The sequence below is a fragment of the Bactrocera neohumeralis genome, unplaced genomic scaffold (assembly GCF_024586455.1).
Source record: "Bactrocera neohumeralis isolate Rockhampton unplaced genomic scaffold, APGP_CSIRO_Bneo_wtdbg2-racon-allhic-juicebox.fasta_v2 cluster11, whole genome shotgun sequence".
In the NCBI taxonomy this organism is placed as follows: Eukaryota; Metazoa; Arthropoda; class Insecta; order Diptera; family Tephritidae; genus Bactrocera; species Bactrocera neohumeralis.
This window is the reverse complement of record NW_026089624.1, coordinates 14,139,699-14,154,825: the sequence shown is the minus strand read 5'-3', so window position 1 is coordinate 14,154,825 and position 15,127 is coordinate 14,139,699. Positions and strand designations below refer to the sequence as shown.

The 15,127-nt window shown below is 39.8% G+C and overlaps 3 protein-coding genes across 7 annotated transcripts in view; 1 reads left to right on the top strand and 2 right to left on the bottom strand.

The window, feature by feature from the left end:
* LOC126766093 (transcription initiation factor TFIID subunit 3) overlaps nucleotides 1–2,304 on the top strand; it is a 57,326-nt gene extending 55,022 nt beyond the window's left edge. For 2 of the 4 annotated variants that reach the window (XM_050483852.1, XM_050483849.1), the window contains exons 6-9: nucleotides 951–1,293; nucleotides 1,346–1,713; nucleotides 1,769–1,869; nucleotides 1,923–2,304. In XM_050483852.1, the coding sequence (XP_050339809.1) occupies nucleotides 951–1,293; nucleotides 1,346–1,713; nucleotides 1,769–1,869; nucleotides 1,923–2,046 (936 nt within the window). In that variant the 3' untranslated portion in view covers nucleotides 2,047–2,304. The remainder of the gene's footprint in view (nucleotides 1–950; nucleotides 1,294–1,345; nucleotides 1,714–1,768; nucleotides 1,870–1,922) is intronic. The other 2 variants (XM_050483853.1, XM_050483851.1) reach the window with 2 other exon arrangements.
* A 1,601-nt stretch (nucleotides 2,305–3,905) lies between these two features.
* Nucleotides 3,906–5,793, bottom strand: LOC126766208 (putative nuclease HARBI1). 2 transcript variants are annotated; one of them, XR_007668718.1, is made up of 3 exons: nucleotides 4,550–5,793; nucleotides 4,353–4,488; nucleotides 3,906–4,299 (listed from the first exon to the last, which is right to left on the bottom strand). XR_007668718.1 is itself a non-coding variant. In XM_050484102.1 (2 exons), the coding sequence occupies exons 1-2, from the start codon at nucleotides 4,471–4,473 to the stop codon at nucleotides 3,995–3,997; spliced, it is 426 nt and encodes a 141-aa protein (XP_050340059.1). In that variant the 5' UTR covers nucleotides 4,474–4,541; the 3' UTR covers nucleotides 3,906–3,994. The 2 variants fall into 2 exon arrangements, 1 of the variants encoding a protein (XP_050340059.1); XM_050484102.1 differs by lacking the exon at nucleotides 4,550–5,793 and having other exon boundaries at nucleotides 4,353–4,541.
* A 3,106-nt stretch (nucleotides 5,794–8,899) lies between these two features.
* Nucleotides 8,900–12,231, bottom strand: LOC126766198 (uncharacterized). The gene is made up of 2 exons (XM_050484093.1): nucleotides 9,699–12,231; nucleotides 8,900–9,635 (listed from the first exon to the last, which is right to left on the bottom strand). Exons 1-2 carry the CDS (start codon nucleotides 10,028–10,030, stop codon nucleotides 9,467–9,469), a joined length of 501 nt encoding a protein of 166 aa, XP_050340050.1. The 5' UTR covers nucleotides 10,031–12,231; the 3' UTR covers nucleotides 8,900–9,466.
* Between the last annotated feature and the right edge of the window lie 2,896 nt (nucleotides 12,232–15,127).

The following is a 15,127-nucleotide window of genomic DNA, read 5'->3' as shown; positions in this document are numbered from 1 at the left end:
ACATAACAAAAACTGTTGGCACTATTTACGAACTGCCTAGGCATTGTACCTAAAAATCTTGAACACAGTAATTTCAAAAACGTTTTGCTATCAAAACATAGAACACGTGACGGATTCGGATACCGTTAGTCTATTGATAAATTTTGTAAAATAAAATGATCGTAAAATACGCTGTTTATTTCAAACAAACAGGCAGAACCGGTCTAAACCGGATAAATCCCTGATAATAATAAAATTTTATGTATTGTAAAATCTAAAGCCGCAGGTTACAGAATATCTGTGGGTGATAGAATAATTCTGTTTTCAGATTTGACTTCAGGGTATCAAACTGCATTAGACACACCTAAGAAATTTTCATGTCACAAATTATGTGTCTACCAGTATATTAATTTGGTCTTAATACTCTCTGTTCACTGTAACATATAAATGTAACATATGATGTTAGTTAATTTATTTTGCACATTACTATTACCATACCGCTTGTTTATAGTCACTGATATAGTCGATTTTTTATATACATGGTATGTATGTATATTAATTTATATTGCCCGATGCACATACATATTATTTCTATTTATTCTAAGTTGTAGAAGCATCTTATGAACACACAACAATTGCACATTTCCTAAAAAATCTTTTATATTTACTTACTTATTTGCATTGAGGACTCCGCTTATGAAAATATCAGCCGGACCAATCACTCTCATAGCGATCATCATGTTACATAAACCACTTTTTGCAATTATTTCTTTGTAAAGCGCCTAAGGCTCGTTATAAATCTATTCGTGTTAGGATAATTATATATAATTACGAAATAGCCTTACAGGAAATGACACTTTATAAATAGCAGTAAAAGGCGAAAGTTATTATCACCATATAATAGTTATAATACAACTAAAGTTAAATGCAAATAAATATTTCACTGATGTGTTATGAAAAATGTTGTTTAGCTATTTACGGAGGAATTGGCGCAAACTGTCAAGAAACATGCCACTGATACTCCAGGAATAAGCGGTGTTGGAAAACCAACAACTATGTTCTCAATGTTCAGTACATCAACAAATTTGTCGGCTACAACAAATTTATCTAGTTCAACTCAATCGTTTGTACCTAAATTGACGCTTAAGCTTGGTAACTCACAATCGCCTACACCGGATGAAGATACATCACAAAAGAAATATTTTAGTGCAAGTAAAACTTTGAATGAGTTTGAAAGGAAACGAGAACCATCACCGGAACTAGCAAGAATTTCACCACTAGTAACACGCCCACAAAAGCAAAAATTTAACTTGGGTAAAAGTAATTTATATTTTTTTGTTTATCTTTCTTAATTTCTGTGTTAAAGCAGCTGAAACTCTAATATCTGCATCGAATCAAATTACTGCGAGTGGAGGTAGTGGTAACTCCGCTTTCGACTCGATAATTGAGAATAATGTTAACACTGTAAGTGCATCGAAAAATCCTTGCGTACATTCCGGTGCGCCCTCACCAAGCCCATGGTCATCAGGTGGCACATTATCCGCAAGTTCTGTTCTACTTCCACAGCAGTTGTTGCATCCCTTGAAATCTCAGGAACCTTCATCGCTCAGCAGTAAAGTAGATGGTGGACTATTACCAAATTCAAATATAAACACTTCTCGTTTTTTTGACGTTGCAGCTCGTCATAGTCCTGTACCTTTAATTTCGGAAACAAGCCGCCCATCGTCGTACATTGTAAGTTCAAAAAAATAAAATCAACGTAAATTAGTTCAATAGTCTTTATTTTAAGGACGCTGAGGGCAATCGTGTCTGGATATGTCCGGCATGTGGTAAAGTTGATGATGGTTCTCCCATGATTGGCTGTGATGGCTGTGACGCTTGGTACCATTGGTATGTTCTTTGCGTTCAACTTATTAATATACTGATTCAAAATTATATTTCAGGATATGCGTGGGAATTACCATTGCACCGAAAGACAATGAAGACTGGTTTTGTCGTGTTTGTATAACCCGTAAAAAGGGTATCCACGCTACTGATAAGAAACGTAAGCGGAGCAAAAAAAAGTAATATCACTCCAAATTAATAATAGAGAGCAATAATAACAATTAAAACTCAAAATGGTACTGAGCACAATTTTCTTAAGTAATATCAGCGCTACTTACATTGTTCGCACAGACTTACACTACTATAATTACGTACCTTCTGAGTTACTCTTATTCACAAATACTTTAATTAACTTGTTAATTATTATAATTCACTTAATATTTTTTTAGATCTTGTAGTTAATATTTGTAATATAAAAATTCATCGTGTTTCGTGCTTTCATTCGTTGTGTGTATTTTTTGTGGGTTAAAGTATCTAAAAAGTCTGTGTGAGCAGACCGCTACTAACCATCGTGTTATGGTTGCAAAGCTTCAGAGAGATTTAGTCAAGCGATTTTTTGGAACTTATGAGAGAAATAGGGCAATGTTTTGACTCCATATTTACAGTATTGGACATAACTAAAGACCCCCTACCGTGTTTTTAATGTCTAAATTTTTGAAAAATATAACAACTAGTTGGACAATTATTATGGGTAACAATTACACAGTACAACAGCTAATCTGGGGGGTGAGAAATTCCAAGTCAGGGTGATGGTACTAGGTCAGTATAGTAAAACCCTCAAAGGGTTTGGCGTTCGTATGTGTCAGTTTTTTTTATGGCCTTTTAAATTTTTTCCTTATCTTGATGTTTTTTCGCTAAAAATATAACATTAGTTATATACTCTTTCAAGATTCACAATTTTAAACAAAAAACTTTTCAAAAGTATAAATCTGAGTGGACAAAACTAAAGCACCCCCTAATATTTGTTAGCACAGCTGAGGAAGACAGCAAAAAACCGCATAAAGAGACGATTCATTGATCAAAAAGGTTACCTAAATTTATCCTACAGTCTTCCAATCAAATACAGAAACACTTTTGTTTACTAATTAATGCACGAACAATTAGAAGACGAGTTGTTGAGGGCGGATTGTTCTGTTGGCGTCCCGCTAGAAAGTCCTTTACTTCAGCAAAAAATTGAAAGGCCAAACTCATATTTACGACAGCTCATCTCGATTGGAGCATTCAGAAATTGAATACCATTTTATTCTCAGACGAATCGAAATATAATCACCTCTATCATGCAATTCCATTACGTTCCCGCTCTACGCTCCGCCGTAGTCGAAAATAGGTATCATGTGTTGCAATTGGATTGAAAGAAGAAGAGGAAGAGTTATAACTCTTTCGAAATCAGCTGTTTGCCTTGAAATATGTGAAACTGGAACATAACAAAGCAAAAACACATAAATTACTGCTGTTCAAAGAAAATAAATAAAAGTAAAATTTTTATATTGTTATTATTTTTATTAAACGTAAGTATGGAATCTTTATCCGCGGCGATATAACAGGTTGAGGAGGAGAGCAGCGCATCTCAGATGAGAATTGAAAGGCGAAGATTACGGGATATGTGCGATCCCTTCCAGATGAATGACGGGCTGTGAGTAATTGCACGTGAAAGTAGACAATTTTCTTACAATTTGTTTATGCCCTTATTGCGGTTTTCAACCCAACTGCATTTCAGTCGAAGTTTAAAAATTCGGTATTGCCAACTTCAACTCAATCCGTCAAAAAAATTGCGGTTGAAGTATGTTCGAACTTCAACTTTTTTTGGTATTGCGGTTTTCAACTCTGTACAAGTGGGGTTGACTAGTATATAAATACATTTCAACTGCTATTAAGTTCAACATTCGTGCAGTGAAATACAAAAAAAATGTTAAAGAAAAATGGAGGACGGGTAAAATAACTATTTTAATTAATGTTAAATTAATTTTAATTAATATTTTTTATAAATTTTTAGAAAAAATAAAGTTGCAACAAAAAAGCATTTCGAAAAATTGGTGGAGTTAATGGAGAAGTTTCCAGAAGTAGGAAGAGGAAAGCCACAATTTGGAAACAATAAATTCAATTTGAGGTGCAGCGCCTCAAAATTGCCAAATTAAAATCTTCGCCGTATCCTCTTCTTCTCAGATGGTATTTCTTTCGGAGATTCTACTTGAAAGTGTTGGCAAATATTGTGCAATGCGTAACAAGCATTCACAATTTGCGTAGCCTTTTCGGGAGTGTAATGTAAGCCTCGTACAGATAAAAGACATCGAAATCTACTCTTGAGTACACCAATTGTCCGCTCTACAATATTCCGAGCCTTTGAGTGTACTGTATTGTAGCGTGCTTGGGGTGAAGAAGCTTCCGCCAAGCGATAAGGCGTCATTAAAAATTTGTGCAGAGGATAGCCAGCGTCGCCTAAGAAATTACATTACTCTAATTATTTAGCAATAAATATGATAAAGTCTTACCCAAGATCCAAGTGTTATTCTGTATGTTGTTCTGTAAATGCACATTCAAATCGCTAACATTGAAAACAAAAGAGTCATGATTTGCGCCTGCATGCCTAGCATCCACATACCGAATAGACATTTTATAATCACAAAGCTAAAAATTTTAAGAAATTATACCATTTTTTTTTCTAACGTAATTCAGATTTTATACATACAATCATCACGTTTAAACTGTAGTAGCCCTTTCTGTTAAGATAAAGTTGTTACTCTTCTTTTCTTGGTGAAGTTATGCGAACATGAGTCTCGTCGATGCAACCAACTACTCCCGGGAAAGCACTTTTTGAATAAAATGAAACTTTTGAAGCGTTTTGCTCCTCCTAAGTCATTTGAATTTTAATCCATTAGGTACAAATACGTTCAATTATATTTAGAACCTCTTTAATTATTAAAGATATCGTAGGTTGCGCCAACCCAATGTTAAAATCATTATCATCAATCAAACCACTGCATTTTTGATAACCACCTTCAGCAAGGAAACGCAGAGTTGCGCATAATTTTAATATAGGAGGTATGGCCGTTCCTCGGACACGTTTGTGGAAATGTTCCTTCATCTCATTCAGTAAAAAACAAAATGCTTCTTTATTTAATCGAAAATAACTTATGAATCTGCAGCAAATATTATTAAAAAATCATTCAATTGTGAAAAAACTATGGCTTACTTTGCATTTGGAAGCTCCAATGGATTCGAGTGATCACGAAGGCTTTTTCGTATACGTAGCACATCAATTTTGCCCCCAGTATTTTCATCATTGTAATATAAATCAAAACTTATATCCATGTTTTATTGTTTATTATATACATATGTTTATTCACTTTGTTTAAATATGTCGTTTACAACATTTTAGCTGTTTCACTATCTGTCAAATTTCCCTTTCTTAGGTTGGAAACGTCAATCATACTTCGACTGAACTTAGTTGAAGTTCGCAATATCGAAAAAGAGTTTGGTTGATCTGAAGTTGAGTTGAATTAACTTCAATTCGACCAAGTCGGGTTGAAAACCGCAATAGGGGCATTAATTATTTAGATTCAAAAAAGTGTGGAGTCTTTTGATGGTGTACCAAGTGCATTTAGGACATTTGCAATTTCCTCCCAAAACTCCTTCACTTCTTCCTTCGGTCGCTGTTGGAAGCCCTGCGCAACATCTCTTTTGGTTGCCATTATATCAGCCAATTTTTCATATTTCTCTGGTGTTGTTGTTTTCGACCTGAAAGCATATCAAAAAACATCATTAGAGCGCAAAAACTGGAAATATCGTGTGTTTTACAACTTTTAAATACAAGTTTTACTTACATTTTTAGAAAATTCAAAAAAAACCACGGAAATAATAAAATTTTCGCAGCAAAATAAAAACACAAAAAGTTCTCCGCCAACAAAATTGCAACTTAGCAGAACGGAGCTACGAACGGGTGGGGACCTATTCATATAATAAATGAAATAAGGGACCGGTTTGTTTACACCGACATTTGAAAAACGGTATGCTACCGTATGCTGAAAAGGATATGCCACTATGATAGTGGTTCCAGCAGGGCAATGATCCTAAGCATATCTCTAGGCATTGAAACATTTGGTTGTGAAGTTACAGAATTGATGTTTTAGATTTGCAGGCGTGAACTTATGGGATACCGTTAATTCCAAAATAAATAGGGAAAACTGTAAAACCAAGGATCAACCTTTAGAACCTGAAAAAATTGCTTGGAATGGCATACGAAATATAGTAAATAATTTAATTTTTTCTATATCTAAAATATGCGTTTCAGTTACCCAAAATAAAGTATTTGCTACTACTTTTTAATTTTCACATATTATTTTCAAACCGATGCAAGGGGTGTTTTAGTTTTGTCCAGTTAATTTTTAAACCATAAATGTTATTGTTGTTTTAACTTATTTAATTTTGAAAACTGAAAATGAAAAGCTTTATTTTAATACAAATTAAGAAGCAGCCCGTTGAAAAACGCCAAAATTTTGCATTTATTTATATTTATTGTCTGAAAACAGCTAAGTTCGAGCTGAACCATAGTAGGGGGTGCTTTAGTTTTGTCCCATACTGTATATCAGAACAAGGTATATTAATAGCGGGATTCTGTAACCAGTCTCTATTTGAGACATTTTGAAGTAAAGTCTCAATTTGTGACTAGGCCCCCAGAGGGCCTATTCTGTAACTCGATTCGAAAATGTATTCTATTCGAAATTCGGATCTACTTTATCATTATGCGAAAGTTGTACCATCCTGTGCCAGAAAAAATACGTACAATTTTCGTTTTTGCTTTCTACAACTCAAAAGCTAACGAATATTTTATTCGAAAATTGGCTTGAAAATCCAAAAATCGAGTTACAGAATATAAAAAATCCGAATTCGAGTAAATTGATTTTCGAATCGAGTTACAGAATAGGCCCCCTGATAGGTAGCAGGTCACAAAAGTAAAAAGAACTCTTGCTGTCATTTTGAATGTACTGAATAGAGATCATCATAGATATTAATCGGTTGTCGTTTTTTTTTTATATTTTGTAAGCAACTCAAACACGAAAAGGTTAAAAAGAAATCAATTTTACATAAACTTCGTAAATATTATGAAAGAAAGTGAACATATGTTTTTATTGATAATTATGTTTTTTGACTAAGTTATAGAAAATTAAATATTTGTTATCGACATATTTAGTTTCATTCAAGTGTAAAAAACATCTCAGAATAATGAAATGTAATAGATTTTGTGACTGTCACTTACAGAATAAAAAATTCGTCTCAAGTCTCAAAAATTGCCTCTAACTTAAAATCTTAAATTTAGAGACTTGAGACTGTACCACAGTACAGAATCCCACGGTAAGTTCACCATGAAATTTGTCACTTCTTCTTTACTGGCGTAGACTCGGCTTACGCGGTTATAGCCGAGCGAACAACAGCGCGAAAGTTGTTTTTTCTTTTCGAAACTTGGCGCCAATTCGAGATACCAAGTGCAGCCAGATCTTTCTCCAACTGAGTTGAGATTTTCCTTTTCCTCTGCTTATCCCGGCGGGAACTGCGTTGACTACTTTCAGAGCTGGAGTGTTTTCACCCATATGTACAACATGACCTAGCCAGCGTAGCCGCTGTCTCTTAACTCGCTGAACTACATATGTCAATGTCGTCGTATAACTCGTACAGCTCATCATTCCATCGAGTGCGGCATTCGCCGTTATCAATGACCAAAAGACCATAAATCTTCCGCAGAACTTCTCGCGAAAACTCGCAACCATATAGCAGGACGGAAATAATTGTTGTTGTTATAACGGGTACCTAGTGCCCGTTCGGATGACGTCGACGTCATCTAACGGAAGACTCAAGAAACGTGCTGTTGGAGAGGGGTCTTATATGAGTGGGGTTGGTGAGGCATGCAAAGAGGGCAGTGTCATGCAGAAACTCATATATTGAATATGTCGGTGATTTATTCTGGTAAAATGGGAGTTTAACCTACTACAGTATCCAGAACAAAGCTACGAAAGGGTCACTCTCGTTTCTCGTGGCAACTTAAGCTCTTGGTCTGCGCCATATCAAGCTCTTGCCTCCGAGTACGCCATTCACGGGAAGAGATTCGGTGAAGGCGTTGATTGCTCCACTGTGAATGGCCATCAAATCTAGGTAGAGCTGTCTTTTAGCGAGTTCAGTGTTTTCTTGCAATTATGGACTATGCTGGAATTTGTCTTGGGCGACGACTGGCTATCTGTAAATATTGCTGCTTTATGTATCCTATCAAGGTTTTCCAATAGAGCCTCGAAGGCCTTTGGTATGTCCAGTACTTCCGCTTGGAAAATGCTAGTCGAGTTCGGTAGACGGATAGAGAGAGAAATGTCAAGATCATCGGAAAATACTCCCGTGCCTACTCCGCAGTCCATTTTGGAACCGTTCGGTATAAACTGAGATGATATCTTCCTCCCTTATAATGCCCCTTCTCCTTTCTCGTCTAGAGGTTATCCTCACCTAAAAGTATGTATTGAAATCTAACATTGGGAGAATGTAGGCTGATTTATTAACGTTGAGTTGGTTTAGGATGTCACTATGCCCATAGCTGATTCCAACCACCCAATTCTTTTATTCTTATTGCAGAACATGCTGCTATTTTGTGAATAAAGATGTCTGTGGATAGTTGATGTAGGATCACATTGAGCGCATCAGTCGGACATGACTTGATTGCACCAGTAACACTTACACATGCTGCTCTTTGTATTCCATTTAATTTCCTACTGTTGTATTGTTTCTTTATCGCTGGCCACCATACCAGAGCACCATATGTAAGTATATGCTACATGCTTTTTACTTGGTTTAAGGCCCCAACTGTTGTTGACGATTCTCTTGTAAGTGTAGTAGGCCACATATGCTTTATTTATTCTTTTTTCTATATTTATTTTCCAGAACAGTTTGGAATACATTTGGAATCAATCCTATTAAAGTCATTAACCGAATTAAAGAAAGACTTAACGAGATAACATTTATCGAATGAATAAAGACACATTTAGGCGTTAAATTACGTTTATTACGTTTTGTAAATCTAATATCTTTAAATATCCGGTTTTTTTTCCAAAAACTCAATAATTAAGACATTTTATGCTTAATACTGATGTTTTCCTCTATAGAAATAAAGATAAATTAATTAGAAATAGTAAAATAACTTCATTTCTTAACATACATTTCAAATCTGTGAGCGACTATCTTCCTGCTTTGTTTCTGATAGCAAAACCAATAAAATTGGTTTCCGTGACACCCAAAACCCATACAAATTCTGTTTCGAATATCAAACGAATGTTATCTAAATTCATGACACCTACTACTTTTTTTTATCGGTTTCAATTCTGATTCCGACAACTATCAGACTCCACAACACCCCTGAGTGTTGTACCGTTTAGTACGGGAAGTTGAAACTGGGGGATTTTGGTTCTGCTTGTGAATAGCATCATTTCTGTTTTATTAGGGTTAACACCTAGTCCATTGTTCTTAGCCCATAAGTTTAACCTGCGTAGTGCTCTTTCCATAATCTCATTGACTGTTGAAGGATACATGCTTGATACGAACAACACTATATCGTCTGCATATGATACTGCTTTCACCCCTCAGCAGCATCAATCTCTATTAGGACATCTTCCTTTTTGTTGTCCTCTACTAGTCTTATAAATGGTGCCGGTGGTATGTCTTCGTCGTGGGCCAAGTAGGCTGAGTCCAAGATGAAATAGTTTTCCTTTTGTTCCACCTTTACCACCGAAATATCTGCTATGCTGTAATTTGGACAAAGTATTGCATTTATACTTCTATTGATAAGAATGCATGCCTTGGTTTACCTTTGTTTAGTGTGTAAAAAAATTTTACAGTTACTGCTGTTTAGCCCGTTAATGGTGTCTTCCTTAACCCAGGGCTCTTGTGTAAGGCTGATGTTGATACCCCTGAGGTTTATGAGGATTGTCAGATTCGCTGTAGCACACTTGGAGTACTGTAGGTTAATCTGTACACATCTTAGGTTACTGTATTCCACATTCTTTAGCTGGCGGCGTCGTCCAGCCGCTTTGTAGCCTAGGAAGATGTTCAACCTGGCCTTGCGAATGCCGAAGCTGATTTTGCAGTCAGCTTTCGTAAGAGCGTCTATGGACTCACCCATAGATATATAGATCGACATTTGATACTGAGGTATTGCACTGCGACCTAGGGTCTATTGTGCCCTCTTCTATATCACATATGTTCACCAAGGTCCAGCAACGTGAATAATTCCAGGAGCCTGCTGGGCGCAATTGAGAGACAATGCTCATGTTGGACAAGTGCTTCCTGAGCCCGCAGTGCCCAGTGTAGAGCGCGACGAGGAGGCGGATTTGTCACGGGGAAGGTTAATTAGTTCCTTGAACCTAGAGAGGCTGTACCCTCCTAGAAGCAGCTTGGCATGGCGCATTCCAGCTGCCTGCTGCCAGTGCTGATCTCTCCCCACTCTGTCCTCCATGCGGAGCAGTTCTTTAAAAGTGTGGAACCCCACCGTGATGCTTGGTTCTGGTCCCATCATCTTGGACGTTTCCGCAGAGCGGGCTAGTTCGTCGACTAGCTCATTTCCGTCTACCCCTTTATGTCCCGGCACCCAGATTAGGTGTACCCGGTTGCACAATGATAGGCGGTTCAGTCTTCCTATGCATTTCTCTACTAAAAGCGATTTATCCTCATATGCTGACATTGCTTTTAGTGCCGCCTGACTGTCGCTAAGAATGGCGATGCCCTGGTAGCGAAAGTTGCGGTGGAGGTTGATTTCTACGCACTAACTTATAGCAAAAACTTCTGCCTGAAATGTGCTTGGAAAGCGTCCCATTGTTATGGATAGCTTGGTATGCGGTCCCGCAATGCCTGCACCAATGCCTTCTGGTGTGTTTGTGTATGTCAAGCGTGAAGTCATTCCACTCTGTCTTATTGCCGAGAGTAAGTCTAAAGTTCTTTGTGAAATTAATCCTCTTTGTAACGTCGTCCTTTGGAAGAAGGGACAGTGGTGTGCTTTCCTCCGCACTAGTCGTATAGGTCCCGTCCTGTCTTTTGATGGATAATATGTGTCCGACTTGCCTCTTGACAACGCCTTGTGCAGTCTAGCTGCCTCTGGGGTCGAGGAGACGCTGTCACAGAATTTCCTAAAACTATTTGTCTTCGCGAACCTAATCTCCTTGTTGTAGGTTGTTAGGTATTGTCTATATTAAACAGCCTGCGCACCGTTTGCCTAAGTACCCAGAGTTTGTTAGGCCACCAGAGACAGGTTTGTTTCCTCCACATTTAGTATACAAGCGCAATGATAGGCGTCCATTATAGACTTGTCAGTAGACAGTCGGCCTTTTCTCCAGTCCTGTTACAGTGGACCTACTATCGGTCATTGAAAACATCTCAGTTCGTACTTCTGAGGATACGTATCTGAGGTCGGTCCCTCACTTCCACCTTCAGAGCAAATCGAATGATTCTGTGATCGGACATTGAGGGCTCTTTTGACACCTGCCACTGCAAGATCAAACCGGTCATGCTGTCATTGCTTAAGGTTATGTCAAGGACGCCAAGCGTTGGCATCACATCCCTGTATGAGGGGGAGCTTGTTTCTCCTGCAATAGTCGATCAGACTGAAAATCGATGAGAGGGGTGCTGTGGCCGTCTCCCCTGGAAAGTAGGCGGATGCAAGGACGAAGTCTGAACCTTCCTTGTCCTTCACCTGCACCGCCACCAGATCCTTCGTTAGAAACTCTGAATCCCAAATTACCTTGTTGTTCCTCGAATTGAGGTCTCTAACCTCTCCTCTGTAAACCCATGGTTTCTGGATCAAGAGGATGCCCTGGTTATCCGAGTCGGAGTCAACGCCTTGGCTTAGAGCGAACAACTTTAAAGGAGCTGCCTAATGTCGCCGACGTAATTGAGGAAGGACCTCTTGATGTTGCAAGGAGAATGGTTATGCTCCAAGCAGGGGTGATTGCTACGAAAACATCCCAGCAGGAACTGCTTCTTAACTGGAAGCACAAGCGCCTCACTATTTAGGTGTTTAATAGGAGTCATCAAGATGCATCCTGTCGTAGTCCGGAGTGCAGTGTTCTGACAAGTCTGAAACTCCTTCATCAGCGTTCCCCTGCCTTGTAAGTTGCCAACAACGTTTCTTTGTCCTTTCCTCATGTGTTGCCGGCTAGCGACTTGAGGATTTTGTAACGACTCTGTACCTTGGCGATAATCTTCGGCTCTGAAGAGTGAAGGAGCATAGACTGTCAAAAGTTACACCTAAAATCTTAGGATTATTGACAGTCAGAATCTTGACGCCATCGACAGCGTGGAGAGGACACCACCCAGCGAAACCCCTTGTTTAATTCTTTTCAGTTTGGAATTTTCTCCTCGTAACAGTACCTACTCATGATTGACGACCGCTCATGTAGATCATGGCCCACCTCTTCAGTCCTGAAGGGAGCGTAGTTTGTTCTATTACCTGCTGCGTTGTGTTACTGACTGTGACAAAGGCTTTTGACAAGTCCAACGACGATGATCGAGGATCGTTCTCTCCCAGGGTGGTTTCTGGTCAAAGTCACGAACTATTTGTGCGTTTATAACGCTATGCGCTGTGGTGGTACTGGGGGTTTGCTAGCCTCAGGTGGCCAAGGTGGCAAGGCCTTTACTACTGGGGAGAGGAGAGTTATCGGACGTAAGGACTCCCTTTTGTTGGCGGGTTGGCTCGGTCGTCATGTCTCTTCGGGTTAGACAAAGCTTTGACAGTAGCCAAAGCTTACTCACACGGGTGGAGAGGTTGCAGGACATCAGGTGCTCTATCCATTTCGCACGCTTATGTTGGTTTACCAATCGCCGATTCTCCAAATTGAGATCCCATATGCGGGGGTCCCCGGGATCGGCATCGCGCTCATTAGCTAAAACGGTTGCTTCGGCTGGGAAATTTGGGCGAAGTTCCGAAATTCTTCAAGCAGGGATGAAACGAGCGATAGCTGGTGGGATCACCTTGCGGAATCGACGTTCGCCAACGGTTACGTCCGTAGGAATTGGTAGAGAGGTGAAGGTGTTCTTAACAAATTCTGAGAAGCCGACCCTATTAGCTTTATTAAAGCTAACAAAGGTATGGTTGTCCACTGAAACAAAATCGGGAGGTTTCGCGATCGCGACAATTATCCACAAGTGGTCTGATGAGTTAGCATAGGTCGCCAGGTTATGCTATTTATCAGACCACCGCTAGCAATGATAATCTCAGGCGAGCTATTACAGGTGTCCATAATTCTGGTGGTGGCTTCATCATTCATTGTGCAGAATATCGAATCTTCAATCTGTTCCGCCAGCTCCATGCCCTAACGATCGCTTGACAAGCAGGAATGCCAAAGATCGTTGAGCGCGTTAAAGTCGGCTAGTAAGAAACGGTTTTCACCACGAAGTAGCGCACCTATATTCGGGTGATATCATGTATGGCAACACGTAACTGGGGGATGTATATATTAAATATTTCGAGCTCGACATCGCCTGACCGAATACAAATGTTGTACATAGCATATTTTGTACATTAATCAATCACTCTTTCAATGATGTTACGAGCTTTTGAAAGTTCCAAATTGAATTTATGTTCCGATGGAACATATGGATTGCGATATGGTGTGAGCATGGTATGGTTCATAGCCAGAGTCCCCAACAACCACGAGCTGTGATCACCGTCTTCATAATTAGATGATAAAAATCACTTTATACTGGATAAATAAAAAATAAAAGAATCATGACTTGACCTCGGTTGACACGCATCTACAGCATTTATAACCATTTAATAGTCGCATACAAAAAGTTGAACTTATAATGTCTTGAAATTTATTTGCGATTTTTCTAATTTTTTTTTGATGTGGCGCAGCTTGATGAAGAAAATTTTTTGTTTCTTTTCTTGTGCGTAAATGTACAGATGATGGAGGATGGAGTCATGTGTAGAAGTTCACGCAAGTGAGGAAAGTTCTCTGATCGCCATTCACTTGGGAGTGGCCAGAAACGATTCTTTTACACATGGCTCAAGCAGCTCACTACTTCCGGTCTTTGACCAAGTATCCTCTGGGTAGCCTAAGAACATCCGTTCGAAGGCGAGCTAAAGTGAGAAGGCGAAACATTCCCTACAAGGGTTGTGCGCTGGGTTTGGGACCCGCCACGTAAAAAACACCCCCAGTGAAGAGCTACAACCAGCCTCGGATGAGAGACCCCCCTTTTGATGACGACCATGGCAAACGAAATAAGGACTACGAATTGAGGGCATGCACCTGGAATGTCCGGTCCCTTAATTGGGAAGGTGCCGCTGCCCAGCTGGTTGATGTCCTCGTAAAGACAAAGGCTGACATCACCGCCGTCCAAGAAATGCGATGGACGGGACAAGGACAGAGACGAGTAGGTCCTTGTGACATTTACTACAGTGGCCATATAAAGGAGCGCAAGTTTGGTGTAGGATTCGTGGTGGGAGAGAGAGACTCCGTCGCCGAGTACTATCATTCACTCCGGTGAATGAACGTCTAACCACAATCCGCATCAAAGCGAGGTTCTTCAACATATCGCTGATTTGCGCCCACGCCCCGACGGAAGAGAAGGACGATGTGACCAAAGATGCCTTCTATGAGCGCTTGGAGCGCGCTTATGAGAGCTGCCCCCGCCACGATGTCAAAATCGTGCTTGGCGACTTTAACGCCAGGGTGGGCAAAGAAGGTATATTTGGCACTACGGTCGGTAAATTCAGCCTCCACGACGAAACATCCCCAAATGGGTTGAGGCTGATTGACTTCGCCGGGGCCCGAAATATGGTTATCTGTAGTACTAGATTCCAGCATAAGAAGATTCATCAAGCTACCTGGCTGTCTCCGGATCGAAAAACTACCAACCAGATCGATCATGTTGTGATAGACGGAAGACACGTCTCCAGGGTGTTAGATATGCGTGCGCTCCGAGGTCCTAATCGCGAGTCGGACCACTATCTTGTTGCAGCTAAGATTCGCACCCGCCTCTGTGCAGCAAAAAACGCGCGCCACCAAACACAAGGAAGGTTCGACGTCGAGAAGCTGCAATCACAACAGACAGCCGAACGATTTTCTACTCGGCTTGCACTCCTGCTCTCTGAGAGCACTCGTCAACAACTCGGTATAAGGGAACTGTGGGACGGCATTTCAAACTCCTTACGCACAGCTGCAACCGAAACCATTGGTTTTCGGAAAGTGCAAAAGAACAGCTGGTACGACGAGGAGTGCCGTGTCGCAGCGGAGAAAAACAG

Excerpts from the sequence above, each read along its gene's own strand:
- LOC126766198 (XM_050484093.1), bottom strand. The coding sequence starts at position 10,030 with ATGTCGATCTATATATCTATGGGTGAGTCCATAGACGCTCTTACGAAA. Across the intron at positions 9,636-9,698 it reads TTTTTACACACTAAACAAAG|CATAGCAGATATTTCGGTGG; the intron begins GTAAACCAAGGC and ends TCCAAATTACAG.
- LOC126766208 (XM_050484102.1), bottom strand. The coding sequence starts at position 4,473 with ATGTCTATTCGGTATGTGGATGCTAGGCATGCAGGCGCAAATCATGAC. Across the intron at positions 4,300-4,352 it reads GAATAACACTTGGATCTTGG|GCGACGCTGGCTATCCTCTG; the intron begins GTAAGACTTTAT and ends GTAATTTCTTAG.